Source organism: Brachyistius frenatus, unplaced genomic scaffold (genome assembly GCF_029030835.1).
Source record: "Brachyistius frenatus isolate BFR_SWC_R1_liver_20210118 unplaced genomic scaffold, ASM2903083v1 Contig_12, whole genome shotgun sequence".
NCBI classification, from domain to species: Eukaryota; Metazoa; Chordata; class Actinopteri; family Embiotocidae; genus Brachyistius; species Brachyistius frenatus.
In genome coordinates, this window is record NW_027210611.1 from 6,131,573 (window position 1) to 6,144,230 (window position 12,658).

General features: G+C 41.4%; 1 protein-coding gene across 1 annotated transcript in view; it reads right to left on the bottom strand.

Annotated features, from left to right (window-relative positions):
* LOC138617418 (retinal-specific phospholipid-transporting ATPase ABCA4-like) overlaps positions 1–12,658 on the bottom strand; it is a 38,577-nt gene that overhangs the window by 11,785 nt on the left and 14,134 nt on the right. Inside the window, exons 13-31 of the mRNA XM_069692418.1 lie at positions 11,440–11,645; positions 10,226–10,402; positions 9,320–9,542; positions 8,832–9,053; positions 8,285–8,489; positions 8,102–8,194; positions 7,379–7,573; positions 6,651–6,834; positions 6,058–6,189; positions 5,585–5,724; positions 5,351–5,488; positions 4,763–4,944; positions 4,485–4,590; positions 2,799–3,004; positions 2,175–2,229; positions 1,849–1,905; positions 1,134–1,291; positions 774–898; positions 460–558 (exon numbers count right to left, since the gene is read on the bottom strand). Of these exons, the coding sequence (XP_069548519.1) occupies positions 460–558; positions 774–898; positions 1,134–1,291; positions 1,849–1,905; positions 2,175–2,229; positions 2,799–3,004; positions 4,485–4,590; positions 4,763–4,944; positions 5,351–5,488; positions 5,585–5,724; positions 6,058–6,189; positions 6,651–6,834; positions 7,379–7,573; positions 8,102–8,194; positions 8,285–8,489; positions 8,832–9,053; positions 9,320–9,542; positions 10,226–10,402; positions 11,440–11,645 (2,903 nt within the window). The remainder of the gene's footprint in view (positions 1–459; positions 559–773; positions 899–1,133; positions 1,292–1,848; positions 1,906–2,174; positions 2,230–2,798; positions 3,005–4,484; positions 4,591–4,762; positions 4,945–5,350; positions 5,489–5,584; positions 5,725–6,057; positions 6,190–6,650; positions 6,835–7,378; positions 7,574–8,101; positions 8,195–8,284; positions 8,490–8,831; positions 9,054–9,319; positions 9,543–10,225; positions 10,403–11,439; positions 11,646–12,658) is intronic.

Sequence of the window (12,658 nt, forward strand, 5' to 3'; positions counted from 1 at the left end):
AAAGTATGAAATGAGAGGAAAACCTTTTTTTCAGAACTAATTTAAAAGTAATTTTTTTTTTAGATGTTAATTTAATATGTTGTTAATAACACTTCTGCAAATGTATACTCTGCACAAAGCATAACAGAAAAACACATAGGTTTTCCACATGGGACATGTAATCACATGTATGACGCATGTTTATCATACCAACTATGTGGGAAGGTTTTCACATGGGAGTTTATATGGGCTCCACACATTACATGAAAATGTTCCAAAATCACATGTTTCCCATTGGCAAAACACATGTACACAATCACATGGTTTTTCTGTAAGGTTTATTGACACAGAATAAAGATGTGGATTTCTAATTGACAAAGTGTTTTCCAAGCATGAAATGAGGCATGAGACGAGAGTCTATTGTGGTCTATAAAAGTAGTTGCATTAGGATAATTTTCTGTCCATAGTCATAAAACTCACCCGAGAGGTTCTCCTTCCATGCATCGTGTGCCCAGGCCCGGTTGGTTCAACAAGCGGTCTGTGAATTGTTTCATTTTGGGGTCAAACGCTTGCTCATTGCTAAAGAGTGAAGGTAAAATACAAAGAAAAGAAAACAAAGTTGAAGAAATTGACTGAAGAAATGTGAGCAGAATTATCACCATCAAACCAAAGATTTATCTGATTCATCCATAAATGTAAACTTTATCTCTGGGGCTTCTGACCATTGTGCCCATCCGTTACAAATTGAATCTTGACAAGAAATAATTTGACAGCATGTGTCGTGAGGTTCTGACCTGACGAAGGTGAACTGTTGTCCGTACATCCAGGGCGTCAGGGTCAGACTGGGATACTCGCCAAACGGAGGGACAATCATGGTGAAGATCAGAGCTATCAGGACAAAACTGGCAGGGAGGACGATCTGGAATCACAGAGTTAAGATACAAATAGTTCAGAAAATGTTGTGCAAAATACACAGACAAACACTCACACAATTGCAGATGCATCCAAATGAAGTTATTAGCTAGTATTTACAGATTATGTCCAGCAAAACTGTCTATCCCTTAAATGTATAGTACCTCATATGGCAGCCAGAAACACAAGCATTCCTGAATCACTTCTCACTGCATCCCTATGTTTATTATTAGATCCGTTACCTGCGCCAGGAAGTCTTTCTGGCTGCGCATGGCGTGGTGGAACCTCTTCACAAGCAGAGCGTGAAACTGCTTCATGGTCAGATTGACACCTTTCACCTGCTTGGAACCTCTTCCTGCGTTGCTGTCTGAACCATCGTTGGTGCTCACTCCATTTTGTTCTACGGTCAATGAGAAAACATAAAGTATGTGCAATACTAAAAAAGACCAAATATTTTCTTGAGAGGCAGTTTTTAGCTGGCTTTGAATCAGCCCTACTGACTGAGCAAAGCACCTAAACCTATCTGAGCTTTATAATTCTGTTTTCTGAGCACCGTACAGGTATAAATGTGAGTAAATGCAGGAAGTTGAAGCAGCGCTGCGTTGGAAAAGAGCACGCAAGCAGCAAAAATAATGTCTTAATTGTGCCTGCTTTCTTTTTTACTATAGAAACTGAACATCCCAGAGCTGGGTCACTGAAGACGCTTAAAGCTGCACGAAAGTGAGGCTTCAAACATTTGTTATAATAAAATTTAGATGATCACAGAAAAGGCTTTTATGTCAGAACAACAATGATACCAAAACCGTACTTTTATGATAAACTCCACGTAAAACAAAAGTAGTCTATAGAAAATGTAATTGAGGAAAGACAAATACAAATTCTTCTGATTGACCCAGGTCCAGTAGATTCAATAAAAAGAAGCATTTATATCGCCTGAGTTAATCTTAACTTTCTGACCTTCTTCCTCTACATCAACTTTCCTGCCATGTTTCCTCCCCTGTAACATCCACTGTTCTAGATGTGGGACACAAAAGTGAAACACAAAAAAACACACGAACAAACTAGAGGGGTTAAAACTAGTACGTGACGCAGCAACACCACATGGAAAGTAACTGCAGCTAAATCACCGTTGTATAAGCCACTCAGGAGAGACAAAACAATATCAGCGTGATAAAAACTGGTGTGAATCAAGTGGATTAACAGCACGTTAAGAGAGACAGAGCAACGGGTCAGAAATCCAATTGCAGGAAAAGGCCATGAAGAATCTCAGTGGTGGTATTTACCTGGAGTGGTGGCATTATATGCTGCCTCTCCATCTGCAGTGACCTTTATGAATATCTGGAGAATAAAAAAGAACTTCCTTAAACTTTCAAAAACTTTTCATGCTATAAATATTAGGTCTTCCTTTAAGTTCTAAAGTCACAGAAGTTGTTCAGTTTAGATTAAAACACGACTAGACATGTATTCAGGTAGACACCAATGGAGGAGTGACGACATGAGAGGAGATGTAACGAAGGTCTTTAGCAGGATTCAAACCAATGTGTTTCAGTTCATGGTCGCCGTGGGAATTCCTCTAACAAAGGAATGACCTTAAATCTTACTACTTTAAGGATGTAGAAACAGCTGAAAAATACTTGTTAAGAAAGAGTTTTTGCAGGTGGGTGGGCAAATCAAACCAGAATGGTTGAGTCATCCACTGAAAACATTCAACTGGTGGTTGTGTTGGAAACTGTGAAAGTAATTTGAGTATAATAATTCCTTATACATACTGGTTTGCTCAAATTTATACAATGTACTTTTCATGACTTGTTAATGGTATCAGAATTTGTTTTAAAAAGCTGAAGCTATTGGGGTTTATCATAAAATTCAAACTACCCGAGGGAGGAAAGCTGTGGCGGTGTCCCTACCTCCTCTAGTGACGTATCAGAGATGCCAAAGCTGCTCAGACCAATGTCATCCAGCGTATCCTCCAGCTCCCTGAACAGACTAGCATAGGCTCGGTGTTTGAAGCCTTTATTGGGGAGCAGATAGGTCAACTCCTGTCCAATGGCCTCGATCAGCTTGGCCTCAGGGACGTGGTGGTGGATCAGAGTAGTGATGCTGTCGATGTCCCCTGGGAAGAAGATTAACACCAAAAAAAATTGCATATGTAGGAGCTAATGAAGAGCAAAGTGTTCCCAAAAATAACAGAAGAGAAGGACAAAGGAGGAAAAAAAACTGCTTGAGATGCAAACCCCCACCCAATCCTCCACCTCTCCCCCGCCAAAAAAAAACAACTCCAAAAAAACCGAACTGTATTATTCAAGCACTAAAATGCGTGAGTAAAACTGTGCTTGAGCAACTTCATGGCATTGCATTTTAAGTGATGTGTCCTCAGGCAGAACAGGAGGAAAAAGGCTCACGGGTCAATATCTCTACTAAATTATGAATGTGGAAAAAAATAATGTGTTCTATTTAAGTCTGTTTTACAACACAGATAAGTGGGCCAGGATTGGGAATTTCAACATGAGTCTCTAGTGCATGAACACGCACATGTGTGCAACCCTGGAGGTTGCACACACACTCAAAGATTTTTATTGCTACATTCATGAGGGCCCACATTGACATAAAAGATCAATAAAAAAAAAAAATGTATTGGAAAAAAATCCTGTTATTTGACAGTGGAAATGTCTACATTTAGTTTTTTTTTTTGCTCTGTGCTCTTCTAGCTGGTTTTAATTGGGCGGGAAAAGGTAATGTTGCGCACCAGTCAGCATTCAGCTATATTCAAATCAGCATTACAATTATAATTAGATTGATTCAACCATACACATTACTACATGGAGCGACGTCTGCGAGCTAGTTCACGCAGTCAACTCGAGCTGCTCCGTTCTGCGTCATGTGACATGCCTCATACTCCGTAGCCATCAGACATACACACCCACACACAATTAGGCGGTCTATTTCACCCGTGGATATTTCCTATCTCATCCTTTCTGCCCTGCGTCAGTCCTGCTGCCTGTTTGTTCAGCCCCACCACCACCCCAGCATCCACCGGGGGGGTGGGGGGGGGAGTTAACATGTTTGCTCATTACTCCCCAAATACATCTGTGTCATCCCATCTGCGGGGAGTGATGAGTCCGGAGCCTAGACACTAAACTCTAACTATATTCTGCCAATGCAGTAAACATTTCAAAAGTGAGTTGTCTGACTGAACTAAATTATTTGAATTTACTAAATAATAACAAATGGTGCTTTTCCCCTCAACCTTTATGGTTTCTCCTACTTATTAAATATGTAAAATTAACCCTAAGCGTAACCCTAACCCTTTCAATAATAACCACAGATACATGCCCTTTTCTTTACCTAAAACAGAATATAAACCTTAACCTGAAAACCAATTTTAAAGCCCCTTGCAGCCCTTTGAAGAAGTAAGACTGAGCTGAAATCTCCTCACTTTCCAAAAACGCCTCCTAAAATCTTAATTTTGTCTAAATTTGAATTGGGTCCTGGTAATAAGATGGGAACACACAAGAGAACACACACTCACAAACTCACCAAGAGGAGCTGCTCATGAGGATTCGGATGAAAGGATACATACAGTTTATACGTACCTTCCAGAATTCTGTCAAGCTGCTGGAACTGATTCTGAGTCTGATCTTTGTATCCGGTACAGATGGAGCAGGAACAAGAGCAGTCTGAGGCACAGTCGCAGTTGTTCTGACAGAAATAGAAAAAGAAGAGAACACCTTTAACCATGCAGAAAAGTGAACCTTTCCCTCACATGGGAGGGAATCAAGTATTCTCCTCCGTGTGTCTGTGTTAGAAACGGATTCGGTTTCTGCTGCAGAAACAATACATTGCAGCTTTGTTGATTTAGTTTTAACCTCACCACCTTCTGGCTGAGCTCCTTCATGCGGCGTACAAGCGTTAGATAGAAGCCAACTCCGAAACAGTTTTTGAGGAAAAGAGGGGATCCGCAGCAGTGCAGCTGTCCTTTGGAGATGATGGCGATGCGGTCGCTCAGCAGGTCGGCCTCGTCCATGTGGTGAGTGGACAGAATCACCGTGCGGCCTGCACAAGGGGGCAAACTTTTAATAAAGTGCTTGAATTTTAAACTGGCAAAAAGATTCAGCTCATTTTTATGTGAAACAGTCTTTTGTTACCATAGTTGTATTGATTTTATGAGTAATAATGTTTCTTTCGTTGCAGCTGTGCAGTTGAATTTTTCCGTTTGATCAGTTCTCTACTTAATTCAAGGGCCTCGGGCGAGCTGTAAAGCTGCAAAATATTTTGTTTTATTCTTCATTCTCTTCTATATAATAGAGGAAAGTGGACCTTGAGGGTTTTATATGTCTTTGTTGGGGTAAAATGCATTCAGACAGTTAAAACATGGAGTTGAAGTGGAGACATATCAACCTGAAGGTTTAAAATGTGGCTCTAAATGGGTGAAATGTCTCTGCAGCAGGGATATCTTTACCAGCTCTGTATTTCAGAAGGAGGTCCCAAATGGATCTTCTAGAGTAGGGGTCCACCCCTGAGGTGGGCTCATCCAGGATGACGACCTTTGACCCTCCAACAAACGCCATGGCAACGGACAGTTTCCTCTGCATACCGCCTGCAACATGCATGAGAGAGATGTTTAAAAAGAGGCAAAACACAATAAATGAAATTATCTTTCACACACACACACACAGAGAAGCGAGCGGCGGACCTGAGAGGTTCTGAGCCTCGTCGTCTCTCTTGTGAGGCAGACCGATGTCCACCAGCATGTCCTCCAGCTCCGTTTCCGCCTGCGCCTGCGTCCGACCCTTCAGCAGTGAGTAGAACAAGATGTGCTCCTCCACTGTGAGGCTGGAACAACAACGGCCGAAAGAATAAACACGTTAAGAATGCCAGAGTGTAAAATTGTTGTTTTGGTTGCTGATCGATTTCTGAAAAATGAGCATTGATTTTGAACAAAGTTTGTTCCTCACTTTGCCACAGCTAATCCATGTCAAACTGCAATTAACAACTATTTACAAACAAAATGAAATCAATAAGTAATTTCTGTCTCTTCAAAATGCAAAGCTTCTCTTCCTTCTCTCATTCTTTCCCGCTGTGTTCCAGAGCTGTCTGCGGAAATTACTGCACGCAGGTACATTGTTTTGACTCTTTCACACCGAACTCATCTCAAATGTAACTCACTGATTGAAGAGAATGTTGTATTGAGGGCACATTCCCATAGAGGAGCGGATGATGTTTATGTCAGTTCTGATGTCTCTCCCATTAACGTAGGCTGTGCCGGATGTGGGAGGGAAGAGGCCAGTCAGGATGGACCTGGAAACAACAGAAACAGTGTTAATATTAGAAAACAGGTGGGGCCAACATTTGGGTAAATCTCTAAAGTGCCATCAACATTCAGATCAAATCTGAAGTGAAGAAAAAGTCATCTTCAAATACAGCAGCAGATTAATAATGAATATAAAAGGATGTGATTCTCGTGTTTAAACAGGGTATCTTTGTTAGGAGCGCTTACGTTACCTTGAGGCTGCTGTGAAAGCCTTGCAATTATAAAATATTTGTAAGTAGATCTATAAGCTCAGTGCATACTTTTTGTATGTCTAAATGTGACATACTGCATGAAATTTGTACAAATATCTCAATTATTTGCATTGCATTTACATATTTTCAAACTATTTCTTTCAGATTTCTTTATAGAATTACAACTAACCAATGCTCCTTCACCACACTTTGAAATATAAGTTATTCATAACTTCTTAAATCTAATTTCAGCTTACATCGTCGTGGTTTTTCCGGCCCCATTGTGCCCTAAGAAGGACGTGATCTGTCCCTCGTAGAAATTGATGTTGAGGCAGTTTACGGCCGGACGAGAGCTTCCGTCGAACACCTTCACCAGATCCTGAATCTGCACCCCCAAAACCAGGCCCACTGGGTCGGTCTCAAAGAACAACTGGCCTGCTTCTGAAAACAGACGCAACACTTTATCATAATATAATAGAACTATCGATCTTTGTTTAAAATTAAAAAGTGAAACGTTTTTCTACCTGTGAAAGAACATTTGATAAACAACAACAAAATAATTGTCCACCATTTTATGGATATTTCTCCCAACGAGAATATTACACATCATAAATATTTATACAAATATAATTTATTCTACTGGCTTAACCGACAGTACAAAAGGGTCTAATGTTTGACAACAACAAATCGTGTCCAGTAGCCAAAAAACACCTATTTCAGCTCATGTTTTGCTTTGAAACTCATATAATTCATAACATTAAGTCTTCGTAATACCTTTATTTGCTAGTCACACTTGTTAATCACCACTAGCTCGGATGTACTCGCATCATTTTTACTTCAAGTGTTCCCCAGTTTCTCATCCGTCTGCCATTATAATGTAGGTGTAGCTGTGTTTCTCTGCCTGTCCACTAGATGCTCTCAGAGTGCTCCTCACATGCAGTATGCAGTCACTTCCTGATCCTCTGTTCTGTGTCTCCGTCCTCACCTTCCCTATTCGAGTTGAGATCCTCCTCCTCTTGGTTCGGGGACTCCTCTCGTCGTCTCTGCAGCTCCTTCACTCTCTCCAGCCATTCTCTCTTACCCTGGTGCTTGCAGGTTTTATTGGTGCCTGAGCTGTTACAGGTGTATCTCTCTGAGTTGCATCTGCTCTTTTGGTTCTCTGTTTCGGGTATCTCAGGATCTGAGGTGGACAGATAGAAGCAGCTAATTAGAAAAGTTACTGCCTCACAGCCAACTATAACAGACCTGATAACGATGTTTAAACCATTACCGTGAAATCTCAGCACTCATTTATTATCATATGTATATGATAAAAATGCTGATTTGGATATCAGGTTTGGAGCCACAGTTTTGTTTTCCAGAGGAAGTTAAAAGATCCCTTGTTATTAGTAGTGTGGTTACAGGGACCTTTCTTTAAAGAGGGGACTTCGGTGCTGGCAATAGTGCTCTCTACTTATCTTGTCTTTTACCAAGCCGCTGATTCACTTCCTGAGTGTCCGGGAGTGACGGAAGGGGCAAGGGAGCCAATCTCTCCTGTTAGACCTCGACTCATTATATACCTTACTTTGTCCTTTAAAGGAGTCTTCCACTGGTGATAAAATGTCCTGTCTAGCCCCAAAGCATTTTAAAGCAAAAGGATAAGGGCAGGTATTCACTTCTGCTTTTAAAATAAACCTCTAGTCACAGGGCTGCTGGTTGATTCGCTAACCTTGATCAGTCATTTCTGTGTGAGGGGGTGAAGATCTTTTCCAGTATGAGGACTGCAACGGGAAGTAGAAAGGCCGACTGATGCCGTACTGTCCTGTAAAAGGGAAAAAAAAAAAAAATTGTTTTAATTCTTAGTGTAATACAGTAAATGAAATCATGCAATATGCAGAATTAATAGTCCAACCTGGGAAAACGTTATCCAGGTACCAGGCCAGGATGGCGTAGAGGACAGCATCGAACACCATCATGAAGATGGAGGTGAGGAAGGAGTACGAGTCCCTCTCCAACGGGCTGGTCTGGATGTTGTTCCACTGCAGACCCAAACCCTGCTCCTCGTACCGCGACAGGTACTCTGTCCCGAAGCCGAAGGCGACCGGCGACAACAAGCTCTAAAGGAGAGGGGGGGGACACACAGAGGATCCTCACTTGGTTTAGCTACACATGGTGCAGAATATCTATGAGACACAATTTAATTGAATTTACTAATGTCTGTAAGGAAATCTACTTTGAAATTTACATGCATATCAGGGGAAATCATATATGTTCAAACAGATATCTTTACTGCCTGTCTTCTAGCACTGTTATTGCACCTGTATCAAAGGACGTTTTTACAGAACATTTAAAATTTTAGCACACTACACTTGCACAGCTTGTGTTTGAATATATATATATATACCCGTGTGTTTGTTTGATTTTGTTAAAATTCCTGGAACAAAAAACAATAAACCTACTGCAGCCAGTTTCATGCTCTGGGTGATGCGGTCCTGCCAGGCAAAGCAGAGGATGTGAGGCAGGTAGAGGGTGAAGTAGATGATGCCGCTGCAGGCAGCTGCCAGGTTGGCCTTGTTGAAGAACACGCTCATCAGGAAACACTGCATGATGGTGGCCATGGTGAAAGTCAGCAGGAATAAGAAGACGAGGATTGGGTTGCTGTAATTCAGCACCTTCCCACCCTGAGAGAAAAAGGAGATATTTAGGGTGAGATTATCTCTGAAGTGATTTTATTTTACAGATTAAAACACACTAAACCGAATCAATTTAGAGCAAACACTGGCTGTCTGAGTAAATAGATCTTTTTAATATCATACACAAGAGGGCACCATTACACCCTGCAAGACATGAACTCCCTAAACCATCTAACAAAAACTGACCCTTGTTACACTTCCAGCATGGCCTCCCTCTTTCACCCTCTCTGTCCAACTCCTTCTGTTTTTCTCACCATGATGATGGCGGTCAGAAGCACCGTGCTCGCAGTCATTATGATGAAGCTGTCGATGAACCACGTGTACCAAATGACTCCGTTTTCGACGCCCATGGCTTTGAGGGTCTCCTTGAGGCGCAGCTCCTTCTCCAGCACGATGCTCTTCACGGTCATGGACACCGAGTAGATCCAGGCCAGAACCATGAATATCGGGAAGCAGCGGTTCAGGGTGATCATGAAGCTGGAGATGACGATAGAAGGAAGAGGAGGAGGAGGAGGGTCAGTTATGGGATGGCTGTTATTTAATGGGAGTTCAATTGTTTTAAACTTAGTTTCCCTTTTTGTTTAGGTTAGGGGACGCGCGCAGGTCTGACTGTGTGGCTGACCAGGGTGGCTTCACTGTTGGTTAAGTCATGTCTGAAAATAATGATGTCCTTTTCCTTTGGAATTATGTTATTGGTTCGTAACACAAAATAAACCAGCTGTAAGATAGATGTGTGTCAGAATTTTCCACTTTAGTTCTGTCACACTTCCTGTGTGGCGTTGCTGCGAAAAGTTAAACAGCTAAGGATAAATATTGAGATGTCGGATAAATATTTAAAGTAACTGTTTACCGGCCAGTCAGCACAAAGCGTTTCCATGTCCAATGTGAAATTTTCACTTTTATTCAAGCAGATTTTTGTTAGTTATCAGAGAACAGCATACTGGGCAGAAACTTCCAAAAGATCACTATTATTTTTACCTTAATTCTCAGCCCTGGGACTCATTGTATTTATCCATTACAATAGCTGTACTAATGCCAGAGTAAGGCATGAACTTCATCTTGCATCAACCATGCTAAAAATGCATAGTCATGGACACACTAGGAAACAGCATCCACCACGTGTTTGATGTGCAGTTGCGCGAAGTGACGAGTTGACTCACAGATCATCTACGTAACACGGATACGGCATCTGCTGGATGTAGACCCCCAGTGGCCAGTCGTTGCCCGTGTGGATTTTGAGGATGCCGTGCTCAATCATGTCCTGCAGATAAGCAAAACCTCCCCAGATGTACCGCTGGTCCTCCAAGGGGTCCGCTCTGGGACCGGGATCCCAGTACCTGACAGAGAAGACAGGACACAGGAAGTGAACAATAGGTATACCTGGATCTTTTAGATATGAAGTTGCTTCATAAAACTTTTTTTAATTGTATGAAATAATCCCCACTAACAGCCTCTACCCAGATTTTTGTAACAATAAAACCTCCTGAGCCGAAGGTCTCTACAACCACACACACATGTACACTGCTTTTACTTAAGTGCATAAGTCTGAGTCAAAGCCCTCTTACAATCTGATTATTCAATTGTATAGAGGCAGTACTCCCGCTGGGTCCATTACAGTCTGTTGGTGTGCTGTAAACAGCTAAAACTGTTTGTTCACCCCAGGGGCTATTGACATACTGTCTGCTTATGAATGGGAGATCAAAGCGAAGGGAAAATGCATGTAAGAGCTGTACATGGGAAGATGAAAGGGGCAGGTAACGAGTTAATACGGAACCACCAGTAAACTTGGAAGACACATTGAAGCCATCTGGGGAGGTTTTTCCCTCCTTTGAGGAATGTGACAAATCCATATAAATTGCCTCATTAATATTGCGCTAACAGCATGAAAAAAATGTAAGAAACGGCAGGCTGTCGGGGTTTTTTTGGTGCCTCTTAATGTTGCTGGATAGATCAAACCCAACTCCAGTGTACATGCAAACCAGCCAGGTGAAATGTATTGAAAAATACCCATAAAAAGACTTTTGTTCGTTGCCCAAAAAAAAAAAAAAAATGTAAACGCTAAATGTCTGTGCAATTAATTGTATCCACAAGTGGTTTAGAAACCACTGCCATAAGGGTTTGGGTATCAGGATTTCTCTGTTGGGTTGCAGTTTAAATCTCATTAACTTGAAAGGAAAAATACAAGACTGATTTATTTATTTTTAGTTACTCAAATGCAACAATGTTAGGTTAGAAGGAGAAATAACTTCTAAGAAATCGCAGTCCACCACCTTGTTGCACGGGGTCAAAAGCAGTAGTTTAGCTTTATTTTAAGAGGTCACAAACCCACAGTAATCCTTCTATAAAAACATCCATCCGCACGGCTCCTACTGACCTGTCTTTGATCTTGTTGGTTCGCTCCACTGCATCGATGTCCATGCGGATCTTGTACTTGACATGCGGGGGAACACTCGTGGTCCAGGGAAACATGTCCATGAAGACCACGCCGGCCCAGAACTTGTTCTCCCCCAGCAGGTACAAGGCCTGATGGATCATCTCGGACTCATCCGTGTGGGGCACAAACTTATTCAGACTAACGCACTGCAAACAGAAAAGCAGAGAAAAGAGGGCTGTGAGTTGGGTAGTTTGGTTTTCAAAAGAAAAGTTCAAGTGGGAAGATGTGGCAGGATAATAGCCTTTAGATTTGAATATTTTGTTTGCTCAATTGAGTGATTTTCTTTCTACGTGCCAGAACAAATATGATTAAATTAGATTTTTATAGCGTCAAATCGCAACACGAGTTTTTTTCAGGGCACTCAACATAGTAAAGTCCTTACAACAGAACTTTACAACATTATAGAAAGAAATCCAACAATTCCTAAATGAGCGACAACTGGCAGGAAAAAACTCCTTATTAAAAGGAAAGGTTAGTTCTTCACATGAATGAACGAAAGTGTGAGTGTTTGAGTACGTCCAAATATATCATGTATTAGATGAGACGCATGTGGCATTTGCTGTTTGAGGACGTTAAAAGCTTAGTCAACATATTAGATTCTTCGACTTTCGATCACCTATTTTCTGAACTAAATCATACATTTTAGATTAATTTATTCAGCCAAACTTCTCATATGGCTGCTGGTTGTTTTGTGCCCAGCATCAACAGATTTATAAGTGATAGATTTGCGTTCACATTTTGTGTTTCTGTCTTTCTGCTTTTCAGTTATTTCCCCTGTATCGTTCCCTCCACCCACCAGTGATCCCCAGTCTCCCGTCTGCCACGCCCACCTCACCACCAATCTGTTCACCTGCAGCCACTCTGTCAATCAGCCCAATCTGTGTTTGTACTCCCTCAAACTGGGAGTACAAACACTGTTCGATTGCCAGATCGCATGTTTTTGACTATCAGTGCTAAACCTATAGATTTCGTTCTTCGTTCTGTTGCTCTCATCAATTTTTGGGCAACTTTTGACTTTGTATTGATTTTACCTGCCTGATCTGCGTTACTTCACATACCCCTAATAACTAAAGTTCAGTTTGCTTTCTAAATGCAAGTAAAGTTGTTTTTTTAGGAAAATAGGTTTATATTGCTCAAACTTGGGTAATGTTGTCATGAA